Source organism: Drosophila simulans, chromosome 3L (genome assembly GCF_016746395.2).
Source record: "Drosophila simulans strain w501 chromosome 3L, Prin_Dsim_3.1, whole genome shotgun sequence".
In the NCBI taxonomy this organism is placed as follows: domain Eukaryota; kingdom Metazoa; phylum Arthropoda; class Insecta; order Diptera; family Drosophilidae; genus Drosophila; species Drosophila simulans.
Window position 1 is genome coordinate 6,484,695 of NC_052522.2, and position 14,388 is coordinate 6,499,082.

The 14,388-nt window shown below is 43.2% G+C and overlaps 1 protein-coding gene across 1 annotated transcript; it reads left to right on the forward strand.

Moving 5' to 3' along the window:
• The first annotated feature begins 1,846 nt into the window (after positions 1 to 1,846).
• On the forward strand, positions 1,847 to 12,865 carry LOC6737034 (glutamate receptor 1). Its single transcript, XM_002083845.3, has 13 exons — positions 1,847 to 2,519; positions 4,244 to 4,396; positions 4,758 to 4,885; positions 6,679 to 6,808; positions 9,070 to 9,323; positions 9,641 to 9,826; positions 9,928 to 10,164; positions 10,390 to 10,750; positions 10,871 to 11,133; positions 11,198 to 11,656; positions 11,720 to 11,964; positions 12,070 to 12,463; positions 12,531 to 12,865. Exons 1-13 carry the CDS (start codon positions 2,393 to 2,395, stop codon positions 12,564 to 12,566), a joined length of 2,973 nt encoding a protein of 990 aa, XP_002083881.1. The 5' UTR covers positions 1,847 to 2,392; the 3' UTR covers positions 12,567 to 12,865.
• Positions 12,866 to 14,388: the final 1,523 nt, after the last annotated feature.

The window sequence follows — 14,388 nt, forward strand, 5'->3', positions numbered from 1 at the left end:
GCTGAGGAAGCGACAGCTGTTGTTAAGTGGGAGTGCCACCCACAAATCCAAACCAACACCACCCCCCCTCCAAGGCCAGCACCTTCTTGCCTTAGATTTCACAGCCGCGGCGTGCTGCTTTTTATTGCCTTCTTTTTCAGTGCTTTTAAGCAGAGGCAACCGCCTAAATATAAAACCAGTTGGAAGTCTACTTATATACCGCTTACAAAGACATAGACGGCGAATACCCACACAGCCACAGCGATTTGAATGCAAATGTTGCAGCCGGAAATGAAACCGACAATGCCACTTATTTATCTTTGTACTTGCGGCTTTGATTTTGTTGCGGCTTTAAGCGATTCTGTTTTTGCGATTTAATTAAACGCTTTAATTCTGTTGACTTAGGCAGCCGTATAAATTGTGATTCATAATTAAATAGCCGGAGCAAAACAAAAAATGCCAATTAAAATTTATGGACGTTTGCATTTAATAATTGCACGACAGCAAGTTTGTTTTCAAGCTTATTAAATATAATAGAAAAAAAGTAAATCTCTCGAAAGACGTTTTTTTTCCAATTCCCGCGTGCTTTCCATTATCCTCGAGAGTCGTGAAAATCGCAAGTCATAAATGTTAAAATGGTGCCATCCAAAGTGGAGGAAATGGCAATGGAAGCTGAGCAGCTAAATACCCATAATGCAGTCATGGAAAAAATGAAGGAAAATAAACGGGAAGTAGGAGAAAAAATATTCATTGATTTTCTTAATTAAAAAATTTCACCATTAACTTTTATGTTTATCGACTTGGCCCCTAATCGCAGTTTGCCTCATAACTGAAAGGTTAAGTCAGGAGTTGTCGGCATTGTCCTGCTCCTGCCATTTCCTCGCTCGCACTTCCTGTGCGCATTATAAACTAATTACAGATTATGACGAAATCGTACGCCACGATAAGTCGACAATATGGGTCGCCAGCTAGGAGTAGAGATGCCTCATGATAGTATAGCATCCGTTTTATATAGAGAAATATGGTTATTGATACCCTTAACTTGTATTTCGGATAATAACAAATTTTAATTATAATAATTACAAAAATCGTATTATTGTTACATAATAAATATTTCCCCCTTGAACTTGGACCTATTCAAGCATCGATGAATTTTGAAACCCATAAAGGCATTTAAAAACTACCAAGATGCTCCGCCTTTTCTGGTAATAACATCCCCAGTTAGAAATTCCGCTGGCTGAGTTCCTTCATCCTTGGCGCACTTAAGTTTGTTTGGAAAATTAAAGCCTGTTAATGAGATTTCAGTATGCCAAGCCGAAAGGAAAGTCGCCCCACCGGGCCGCCTTGTTGGTAATGGCGCGTAATTGACAACGTAATGAGATTTGTTAAAAGGATTGTTCGTCCAAATCATTCGTAATTACCAACAAAATAAAAACGCGACGGCGCGTAGGAAAACCCCGAAAATCGCTGCTCTTGCAACGTCCACCCCCTAGCACGCCCACTTTTCCGCCTCCGCCTCCCAAGCTGTTGTTATCAATTATGCAGCCCAAAAACGCAGGCATAACGTAAACAAACATTTAACCAGTAACCTGCAACTTGTGTGGTGGCCAAAATGCAGTAGGTCAGTTACAGCATCCGGCTCTCATTTTCCACCACTCTCGCTGGCGCTCTCTCATTTTCAGTCTCTCTCTCTCTCTCTGCTTTGCAGACTCCTGAGAGAGCGGAACACTCAGGCTTTTAGTACAAAGAGCACAGCATCCCTTGGGCGATTCTCTCGGCTTTTCACACTCCCAGTAACCCGGACCACAAAGCGACATTGTGGTTGTGTCGCCGGGTTTTTCCGGAGCCTCGTATTACTGGCTAGCTTAGGAGTTTTTAGTGCTGATTACAACGCGTGTCCGTTTGGTTGAACTGAGCGGATGAACAGTGTCGAACGTTGATTTTCCGATTTTCTTGTGACTTGGAAAACGGCAGAGGGAAATCCCTTATCGAACCCGAAGTTAAAGCCAGGCGAGCCCAGGCGAATTAAAGCGAGAAAAGCATGTGCAAATATAAATCAAAATCAACGAAAAAGAAGTCAAGTCCTTTGGGCTGAATAAATAAAATCCAATACAAACAATAGTGGAATTGAATAAAGCTGCCAAAATAAACAAAAGCATTTTATTAACTGCCCGAAAAAAAAAAGTTGGCCAAACAAACAAACGGTGTAACACATAAAATAAAGCCATTAATGCGAGCTTAAATAAAGGAAATTAAAACAAAAATTTAGTCAATAAAAGTTTAACCAAACAAAATCAAGTGAAACGTTTTGCGTGATGGCAAAACCAATTTAACCAGCAAATACACTTCATTGTGCTCGAAACTCAAAGTGGAAAAACTTGGCGAAATAGTTGCAACAAGCTACCAGCGCAAAATGCATTCGAGGCTAAAATTCTTGGCATATTTACATTTTATATGCGCCAGCAGCATTTTCTGGCCGGAATTTAGTTCAGCCCAGCAGCAACAACAGGCGGCATCGTTAACCGAGAAAATACCATTAGGTGAGTCTCAAAAGCGTCGCCAAAGGAGCCACCAAGCTACCGAGGATCCTGCCATCCTGTGGATGCGAAAGAGGAGCAGTGGCAGGAGCAGAAATTGTCACTTACACTGCACTTGCAGCTGGGATTTGGCCAAAATGTGCTGCTCCTGCTCCTGTTCCTGCTCCTTTTGTTGTCCCAAGTCCTTTGCTATGTGTTTCCCGGAATATATTCCTCAGTTTCCTGCCATGGCTCGTTGGGGAAATTGGGTATGGCTGATGCCCGAAGATTATCCCTGACCTTCCTCGCTTCGTCCTGTTTTCGGCACAAAGAATGCAGCATGATTTTCAGTAGAATTTTATGTTCAATATACTTCACACGTCGCAAACGAGGCATCCTTCCCAGCGCTATAACAATGAGCCTTACAATTGGCTATATTATGGCTTGATTTTGTTTTGCATTTCTGTTGCCGGATATTTTAGAAGAATTGTCCTCTTATAATGCTAAATAGGTACGAGTATGCTTCGAAAGGTTTTCCTTATAATCTGACACAATAATAAGCTTTATTAGCTTTGTTTATCATACAAACTACTTTTAAATATACTTTTTTTTTTTTTTGCCATGTTTTTGATTACTTTTTTATACTTTTTAAGTATTAATAGCTTTGGTTGGTAGTTGGGTTTGCAGTTTTGGAGGAACTTTTTATTTTCCTTCAAGTTGAAAAGTTGGAAAACTGTTGCATAAGCAAAGTAGTTATTATTTATTACGTTTCTGGTTTGCCTTCGCTTGTTTTCCTATTGATGTTTACATTACATACCCACGCTCGGTGTTTATAAATTAAAACTATTTGAGTCTGTTAAACAAATAAATCAATTTTGCAGTATAAAATATTTATTTAAGGAAGGCTGAATGATTTATGAATTAAGTGTATGGATGGATAAGTGTTGGTGTTATCACATCATATTTCAATATGGTATATTATTTGAATTTAAATATTTGATTTTCTTCTTTTTAATATATGTTATATTTAATAGTATATCAAAATTTTATGATTTGAGAGCTGACTTTAATATTCTTTGCATTTTGAATGTACCCACTCACCAAATTCCCGATTTGGCGTCGAAAGTCGTTCCAAGAACTTGCATAGTTGCACTACATTTTATTTTACGCTTTCCTGCTTTTTTTTGCCACCTTATTTTTATTACACGATGGCGTTCAGTCATTGCACCTGCAGTCATTTTGGTCCCATGCTCCGCCATCCCCACCCATATATACGTATATATATGTATATATATCTGGTTGGTGGCTGCTAATGTGACAGTCATGCTGACTGGCTTGCACTCAAATCCGGGCTTCGCTATGGCGACTGAAATTGGGATGGAGATGGGGGATACTTGCTGGTATGTAGGTGCTACCTGTTCAGGTGCCATGCAAAAGCGCAGCACAAAATTGCTGCATCAACACTTCGTTTGCGCTTTTTGTTGTTGCCTGTCGGGGCGGCTTTTCTCGCTACTTGCTAGTGTGGGTGTGTAAGTATCTGTGTGAGCCGGCTGCCTTTGTGTGGGTGTGACATTATGCTATCATTTGTGTACATATTTGCTAGTGCGCTTTTTCGTTTAATATTAACAGGACCGTGTCAAAAGCTGCCTAAATATTTAACGAAGCAAAAATATTCGCTCTGTCGCCGAGTCTGAACCCATGCAGCCCCTATTTATTTAGCTTTCACATATTTTTCTATCCCTCCGCAGGTGCAATCTTCGAACAGGGAACGGATGATGTGCAATCAGCCTTTAAATATGCAATGCTCAATCACAATCTGAATGTGAGCTCTCGACGCTTCGAATTGCAGGCGTATGTCGATGTCATCAATACAGCGGATGCATTCAAATTATCCCGCCTGAGTATGTGTTTTTACCGAGCAATCCTTTCGTTTCCGAACGCCATCCCTCATCAGAAAAAAAACCCGAGAAAGAGAGAAAAAAAAAAAACACCATTACACAATACCTGGTGCCCCATTAATTATGTGCATTTTTTATTGAAAATTGGTTTTACTTTACGTCTCCACTCCGCACTCAAAGCTGCAATTTAATTGTGCGACCTAGACACTGTCTCCGATCCCTCACCCATTCCACCACCATTTGCCAACCAAGCATCCAACCATCCACCCACTCACCATCAATTTTCCACCCACTCTGCCACTGAAAATGTGAAAAAAGTAGTAAAGGAAAAAACACAAAACGAATTTATTACTGTAACCTACAGTTTGCAATCAATTCTCGCGCGGAGTCTACTCAATGCTGGGCGCCGTATCGCCGGACTCCTTTGACACATTGCACTCCTACTCGAATACGTTCCAAATGCCATTTGTGACGCCCTGGTTTCCCGAGAAGGTAAGTTCCATACCTTACCATTGGTAAAAAAAGTAGTAGTAATAGTAGTAGTGCATGCAGCTGGAGGGGCAAAATAAGAGGAAAAACTGTCATATGTAATTGATTTCAGAGTCGCTGTGCGCAATTATTTACATTTTGCGGTTTCGATGTGAGCGATAGGGCAGGTGGTTTGGCTGGGGGGTGTGGTTAACTCAGTTATGCGTTAATGAAGTTGGCCAAAAGGTTGATGGAACAAAGGAAAAGTTTTCAAAGTGCCAACACATATTAGAGCCAGTGGGAGGTAGTCAAATATTTAATTGTGCGCTTGGCTGCCTAATGAAGTCGGACATTAAACAAAGGCATATGGCGGAGTAGAAAGCACTTAACTGAAGAATTTTATAGGAGTATTTCTTATTTCAAAGTAAAAAGATTGGACAATGAAACTCTAGATTAATGGGTCATTTAAAATTAGACTTTAAAATAATTGTGGGCCTTTATTGATTTTTGCTGGAAGTGTCAGGAATCCCGTCACGAAATCCAAATGATTGGGGTAAAATCACGTAGGAATTATAAAAAGATTTTATTTTGTACCCCTTTTCTCCACAATCAGACTGGGTTTTATTACAACTCACATCTAAGAGTCCCCAAACAGTTTCAGATTTTCAATTACCAATCACATTAACTGGGGATCGTAACCCACAACACAGGCCAAGCAAAAAAGGCAAAAATTCCCCAGCTAATCCGAAACCATTTTGTAGAAATGAAGTCATTGCATAAAGTGGAGCACTGGGTGTCGTAGCGGGTTCACAGTTCAAAACAGTGCCCAATTGTGTGTTCGCTGTGCCCTCAGACAGTGCACTAAATCAAAGCCAAAGCACAAATCATAATAATTGTAATTTGAAGAAAATTTACTACCAACGACAACAAAGCGGACAACAGTTGTTGTAGTTGTTGTTACCGACTGTTGCTGTTGTTGTCACTTGCGAAACAGAAAGCCAAACGCTCCGCCATCCGGAAGACAATGCCAAACGAGCGGCGAACGAGGAGCGCCTGGGACTCCCACACTGAGAGCGAAAAAATTTATGACACGCTCTTGGCCTCTTTTATTTCAATCACTATAAATCAAGATATGGCGGCGGGGGCCAGAATCCACTGGAGGAACTGGAGGAGCAGGCAGGAAAGCAGTGGCATCCACCGACTCTCCAGCACCAACTCCAACGCCAGCTAGGAAAACACCAGCGCACACACATTCCGAGATTCGCACACATTGGCTGCGCATTTGCGTGCTGTCATACACTGAGAGAAATTACCGAAACTGGTCAATGATAAAGTGCATCGTAGCTCTAATTACAAGGAATCAAAGAATATTGGTTAAAAATCTATTGATTTGAAATCAGATCAATACGCAATTTGAGGGACTATTAGATAGGATCATGATAAAATTATGAATTTATCAATATATTTAAATGGTTTTAGTTATGACATAATATTTAATTAGATCTGCATCAACGTGAGATAATTATTTATCAGTTTCTCCCACTGTTCTTGAATGTTGAGCCAAACGATAACGGGTATCTGTGTGTATCCCCTTGGATGTATCTGCTTGTTGGCGTCGCCTTACCGCCTCCCCCAGATCCGTGCCCCTGCCCGCCCCCTCCGATTGTGCCACCCGCCATAAACTTACATGCATGTCGCTGGCGGGGCGCAAAGCGGAAACGCGTTTCATTTTATTATTGCTTCATGTAGCGTGCGCATTATACATTGTTATAGCCGCCAGTTCATGAGGGCCACGGTTTTATTTTGCATACTTTTAGGTGCTCGCGCCGTCGTCGGGTCTCCTGGATTTCGCTATCAGCATGCGTCCGGATTATCATCAGGCGATTATCGATACCATCCAGTACTACGGCTGGCAGAGCATTATTTATCTCTACGACTCGCACGATGGTGAGTACACCAGTACACCAACACTCACACATGTGTATATGTGTGCATATATTCCATCTTCCATTCCCTCACAACGAGATCCAAGCCACACATTATCTCCCCGACTTGTTTGTTTGCCCATTTGGTTGCTTTGTGTTTCGATTTCATTTCATTTGACTTTCATTTGCCATAAACAAATAAGGCCTCGAACGGCTGGGAGTGGATTTAAGTAGCGGTTATGGCAATGTTTTCGCTGGGGATTAAGTGTGTCAGTGCGAGAGTGGAATGTGGACTTACCTGGCTCAGGCGTAATCCAATCTATTAAAAAGTGTAATTCTTCTATGAAAATAAAAGTTTAATTTTTTTTTTAACTCGTCTTAAAGTTTCTGTAACCAGATGGTGACTTTGAATTTCTCACTTCGCCATGTTAATTTTATCCATTTCCTTTTCTACGCGCTACCCCTGTTCCACTTTATTTTTAATCCTGCGACCTCGAGCTCGTGTCTTTTCATTTCTGCTAATATGTAATTAAATAAGCGGCACAAAGAGCCCCGTGCGCCTGCTAAAAAAAAAGTAAGGAGGGAAAGAGCTCGGCAGACAGGGCGCTCAAGTGCCTTCAAGAGCGCTCTTTCGAGTGGCTCCTCAACGGGCTTAAGCAGCCTGGAGAAGGACACACGCACACACAGACGGGCGAGGATATTCGACGCACACATATGCTCGAGTTTACCCGCTCTTTGTACGTGTGTGTGTGTGCATATATGCTTTGGTTCTTAGGCTGCTTTTTGTTGTATTGAAATTTATTTCAAAGCAATTTCCTGCCGTCTACGTGGGACAATACGACGAAGGCAACAATTACGGCCAAAGATGAAGACATCAGATGGAGCAAAAGACAGAGACGGAGCCACACACATACACAGACACACTGAGGCTCTGTAAAAAATCTCATATTACGTATACGCCGCAGTGATTTTTCCCTTTCGCGTCCTGTCTCCGTTATAATGAGTTCACACGCCGTTGTAAGTCTCTGTGTGTGTTTGTGTGTATGTCCGCGAGTGTGTGTGTGTGTCATGTGTTAATGACTCTGTGTGAAATAAAATTTATGACTTTATGCAACTGCTGCCCGCGCGCTACTGCCTTAACATTATTATTATTTCGCCTTTTTGGGCCATTTTTTAATATTTGCCTCGGCGCCGAAAAGTAGGCCGACATTGTTGCCGCTGGCATTCGTTGCAGGAAAAGGAAATGCCGCAGCAGCACTTGCCTTGCTCTGCAGAGTAGAGCAGGTCCTCCATTCCAAACCATTTTCCATTCCGCAGCCATTTTTTTTTTGGCCGACTTCGAGTCGGGCGTTTACATTGTTAACGAAAGGCACAACCAGCACCACAGCGGGACTTTATATTTTAATGCCGCTGTCAGCAGTTTGTTGTTATTGCTTTGTTCAACGCCCCAACAACGCCTTTTGTGCCTTGTTATCACTTCGACTCTGGTTGGGGTGCAAAATGGCTGAACTGAAACTGCTGCACACGGCGACAAATTGGTAGCATATTTTTTGGCGCATTCATGAATGCCGAAGGATAGCACTACACCCCATCGATCCTGCTCGACTGTATAGGAAACATTCAATAAAACAGCAGCCCCGCACGCAATGTGAACTTTTTTTGGTGGCTGCTATTTATTGAAATGTTACCAGCACACCACAAAAAAGTACTTCAATTGTGTGTGCACTTCCGCTTCCGCTTTCCACGCGAGTGTTTACTGCTCCTGCCTTTGCTCCGTTGTGGGTTTGTTTTTCCACTGTTTTCATTTTCATTTTTTTCTGTTTTCGGCGAATCAATGCAGGCAGCAAATCAATGACAACAACAACATTGAGGGCCATATTGGTCGTGCAACAAATGGCGTGTGAAAATATATACATTTTTTTCTGATTTTGTTTCGTCCTTGCGGCTTGTGAGGGTTTCCAAAAGGGCGAGCGAGATTGAAAGATGGCATGATGCTTCGTTTCCGACTGCGGGCAAAAAGTAAGAATGGAGAATATGATTAAATGACACATGCTTCCCGCAGAGAGAGATAAATCTATTCGAATAAATTCATTCAGATTGGAAATTGTTTATAGATTGCAAGCATTATCATAAAACTCTCAGTCCGCTGCATTATCAGATTGTTTTTTTATGGCGCCAAATACCCAGCTACACCTTAATCCACACTCCGCCCACCAAGAAAACACACACAATAGCCACGCTCTTTGTTCAACTGACCGACAATCGCTTTCGGATGCCCCACAGGCTTACTACGGCTGCAGCAAATCTATCAAGAACTGAAGCCCGGAAATGAAACGTTCCGTGTGCAAATGGTGAAACGCATCGCCAACGTAACGATGGCCATTGAATTTTTGCACACGCTGGAGGATTTGGGTCGCTTTAGCAAAAAGCGCATCGTGCTCGACTGCCCGGCGGAAATGGCCAAAGAGATCATCGTCCAGCATGTGCGGGACATCAAGCTGGGCCGGCGCACCTATCATTACCTGCTCAGCGGACTGGTAAGTGGAGCCCGTTCCCCATTCCCATACCGGTGGGGGGACTTTAATAGGGAATTATTGCTAGCTTCCGGTTGCGCAGATTCTTAGTCTGCTAAATTCCCAGGTAGTTAGGACTTAACAGGGTATTTCACATTCAACAGGGTACAAGAATAGAAATAGAAAGTTAGCTTTTAAAAATATGAATAATAATAATATGTTGAATAAATCATAGATATATTCTTAAGATTAGACTTACATCAGAAAGATATAGATTTCCGCTTACCTTAAAGTATTCGCAGTCGGCCTAATCCTTCCATCATGTTTTTCTGCCGCCTCAGGTCATGGACAACCACTGGCCCAGCGATGTGGTCGAGTTTGGGGCCATCAACATCACCGGCTTTCGGATTGTCGACTCTAATCGGAGGGCGGTGCGTGATTTCCACGACAGCCGGAAACGTTTGGAGCCGAGCGGCCAAAGCCAAAGCCAGAACGCAGGGGGCCCCAACAGCTTGCCGGCCATTTCGGTAAATTGTCAGCCGTCATTGATTTGTTTCGCCTGCAACTCTAGTTTTTTTCCCCTTTCGTTTCCATTCCCTTCCATTCCGCTCTCTGTGATTTTTCACAGGCCCAGGCTGCACTGATGTACGATGCGGTTTTCGTGCTCGTCGAGGCCTTCAATCGCATTTTGCGCAAGAAGCCGGATCAGTTCCGTTCCAATCATCTGCAGCGCCGCAGCCACGGAGGCTCCTCGTCATCCGCCACGGGCACCAACGAGTCCAGTGCCCTCCTCGATTGCAACACCAGCAAGGGCTGGGTCACGCCCTGGGAGCAGGGCGAAAAAATATCAAGGGTGCTGAGAAAAGTGAGTGAAAAAACTGGTTACATGATGTCTAAATGGCAACTTTGATAGGTCTGCGAAATAATTGCTTTATTAATTTCAATGATAAATGATTCTTCATACATAAAACATGTTTTTTAAGGAAGAAATTCAAATTAAATTATAAAGATTTTTAGAAGACTTACAGAATGGACTTGTCATTTTATTTGTCGCCTGCATAACCTTTGTTCTCCCTGCTCAATCCGCCAGGTGGAAATCGACGGTTTGTCGGGCGAGATCCGTTTCGACGAGGACGGACGTCGCATCAACTACACGCTGCACGTGGTGGAGATGTCTGTGAACAGCACCTTGCAGCAGGTGGCCGAGTGGCGTGATGACGCCGGACTCCTTCCGCTCCACAGCCACAACTACGCGTCGTCATCGCGTTCCGCGTCTGCCAGCACCGGAGACTATGACCGGAATCACACGTACATCGTGAGTAGTCTGCTGGAGGAGCCCTATCTGTCGCTCAAGCAGTACACCTACGGCGAATCACTGGTGGGCAATGATCGATTCGAGGGATACTGCAAGGACTTGGCCGATATGCTAGCAGCTCAACTGGGTATTAAATGTAAGTTAAAGAGAAAATACTTAATTAACTAAGGGAGAAAATACCTATTCATAGATTGCTATCTTATTAGAAGTACTTCCTAAGATTATATGCTAAATTAAATAACCAATCCATTCGCAGATGAAATACGCCTGGTGCAAGATGGCAACTATGGTGCGGAGAACCAATATGCTCCTGGCGGTTGGGATGGCATGGTGGGTGAGCTGGTTCGCAAAGAGGCGGATATAGCCATATCCGCAATGACCATTACAGCCGAAAGAGAACGGGTTATAGACTTTAGCAAGCCATTCATGACCTTGGGAATATCCATTATGATAAAGAAGCCGGTGAAACAGACACCAGGAGTGTTTAGTTTTCTTAATCCCCTTTCCCAGGAAATTTGGGTAAGTTTTGGGGTGAGGATTTCTTCTTAATTTCTTATCATAATGCAATGATAACAATTTACAGATAAGCGTGATTCTCAGCTATGTGGGAGTTAGTTTTGTTCTGTACTTTGTTACACGTTTTCCACCCTATGAGTGGCGAATTGTAAGGCGTCCACAAGCGGATTCCACTGCCCAGCAACCACCGGGAATTATTGGAGGTGCCACTTTGAGTGAACCACAAGTACATGTGCCTCCAGTTCCGCCTAATGAGTTCACTATGCTGAACTCCTTTTGGTATTCCTTGGCTGCTTTTATGCAGCAGGGATGCGATATTACACCCCCTTCGATTGCCGGAAGGATAGCAGCTGCTGTGTGGTGGTTCTTCACCATCATTTTAATATCCTCGTACACCGCCAATTTGGCCGCTTTTCTCACAGTGGAGCGTATGGTGGCGCCCATCAAAACGCCCGAGGATTTGGCCATGCAAACGGATGTGAACTATGGTACCCTGTTACACGGCTCCACTTGGGAATTTTTCAGGGTGAGTTCGAAACCTAGTTAGTCCTTTTGTTGTTTCTCTTTTTGAAAATAAGTTACCTTGCAGCGTTCACAAATCGGTCTGCACAATAAAATGTGGGAGTATATGAATGCCAATCAACACCATTCGGTGCACACCTATGACGAGGGTATTCGTAGGGTGAGGCAATCCAAGGGGAAATATGCCCTACTGGTGGAGTCACCCAAAAACGAGTATGTAAATGCTAGGCCGCCGTGCGACACAATGAAAGTGGGCCGCAATATTGATACGAAGGGATTTGGCGTGGCCACACCCATAGGATCGCCACTGAGGTAGGTTTTCAATAAGGGTTTTGTTTACAGAATTTAAAAGCAATAACCGTTGAATATGACCTTCTTTGGTATGTAACCCCTTACTGTTGCCCTTTAAAACTGTAGAAAACGTTTAAACGAGGCCGTTCTAACGCTAAAGGAGAACGGTGAGCTGTTGCGGATTAGGAACAAATGGTGGTTCGACAAGACCGAGTGCAATCTGGACCAGGAGACCTCCACACCGAACGAGCTCTCGCTGAGCAATGTGGCCGGGATCTATTACATCCTAATCGGAGGTTTGCTCCTGGCCGTGATTGTGGCCATCGTGGAGTTCTTCTGCCGCAACAAAACGCCGCAGCTAAAGTCGCCAGGTTCCAATGGATCCGCCGGCGGAGTGCCCGGAATGCTGGGCTCCTCAACATATCAAAGGGATTCCCTTTCCGATGCGATTATGCACTCGCAGGCCAAGTTGGCGATGCAGGCGAGCAGCGAGTATGACGAGCGATTGGTGGGCGTTGAGGTGAGCTATTATGTCGGACTAATCCATCGAAAATCTCCACCAACTATCCCACTTTTTTAACCCCCAGTTGGCCTCGAATGTGCGGTATCAGTACAGCATGTAAGAAACCCGCTCGTTCGCCACACGAGTAACTTGTAAATAATTAAGGCATTATCCGATAACGATGAAAAAGGCATAACTAAACGACGCTGGCAATCAACTCTCGGGTCAAAAGGGGTAGACGGCGTTCAAAAAACTGTACAGAATAACCATGAATAATTGCTATTGTATTTTTGATAAATGTATACAAAGTGAGTGCATAAATTAACTATAGCTACGACTACCACTACAACTAAACTAAACTGTACATAGGTTAAGTGAAAATTATCCCGAAATAAAAATAAAGCGTATGTTTTAAGCAAAGCTTAAAGTGGAATTTCCTGTAAAGAGGCTGATGGTTGCACGTGGCGTATGAGCGATGCGATGTATGTATGCTTGTGAGTGCGTGTATGCGAAAGGTAAGCCGCTTAGTTGACTTAAAGTTTTAACAAAACCCGGCAAGGGCAAGGGTAAAGTGGGCGTGGCTCTGCCTAAGAGGCTTTCAACTCAAACTTTGTGTGTCTGCGGTAGTTGTAACCGATTTACCCCCTAAATTATGTAAGAGCATCCCCAACTTAAGGCAAACACATGGCATCGGGATAATCCGTGGCCACATTCTATACGCATCTATATTCAGCGTATTCGTGTAGTTTTTCCCGCTCGATTGCCTCAATTTTAAATTGAAGTTGAAATTAATGTAAGCTAATGCAAATATAATTATTTTAATTGTTATTTCCTGTGCACTTGTTTGCGCCTGTGTTTGTGTTTGCTTGCGCGTTTGCGGTTTTGCTGATTTAATTAGATATCGGCAATCAAATGAAATGGAATTTGATTTTGTATAAATGTCTTGCAATTATTTTAATTTGGCTGGAATTGCGGCTAAATCGGCTTTGCGAGAATTAGTGTTATTTGATTTGATTTCGTTATTTTTATTCCCATTGCGGCCGAGCATTTTGTGTCGCCACCTTTCCAATGTTTGCCCGTTTGCATGTATTTTTTGTTTTTGTAGCCTAATTTGCACATTGTTTGCTAGCATTTTTGGTTGGTTTGCTGGCAAGTGCTTAGAGGCTTTGTTAATTTGTACATACAAGAGCGTGGACAAATAAAATTGAATTGGCCTGGGGGCGTGGCTGGCCCTTCGATTCGAATCGCAGCTTTATGCAAATTTTTTCCTTACCCATCAGCAAGGCAACACAATGCCCTGCCCTGACTCCAAGTTTCCAGTAAGATGATGAGCGTGAGGAAAACTTGCTGCAGCGGCTTTGGGATTGCTTTAAGTATCTGGCAGCGCTTTGCATAAATTTTCCGGCCAAGTTCGACGGAGTCACGCGCCAGTTTTGCAGCTGCAAGCCGAGATGATTTGCCGAAAAGCCAAAAGGATTTAGGACACACAGTAGGCAGTATTCGTTCTCAGTCCTTTTTTCTGCATGGCGCATTTAATGCCACAATCGATTTTTCAATAAATTCAGCAGCAAAAGTTAAAAGCCACAAATCGGGGGGTTGGCAGCAAAATACCCAAACTTCTGCCGTAAATTTTCATATTTATTTATTTTGTCAATCCTTGTGCGCGAAAGCTGAAAGTTTCTCCTCAGGAATGAAATGCGATAAAAGTATCTGCATAGATACATGTATCTCCGCATGGGACTTTGCATTCTGGCTGACAGATAAGCGTAGCTGCCTTTGGTAATGGCCAGAAATCACAACGGATTCCTTGCGGTGCCAACTGTCAGCGGGGTGTCCTCCGAAAAGGATCCATCTTTTTGCTAGATTCTTTGTCATCTGTGCCACGCACTCGCAATCAAAAAATATAATGCCCGAGCTCCTTATGCGCGGAAATTCCTATATTT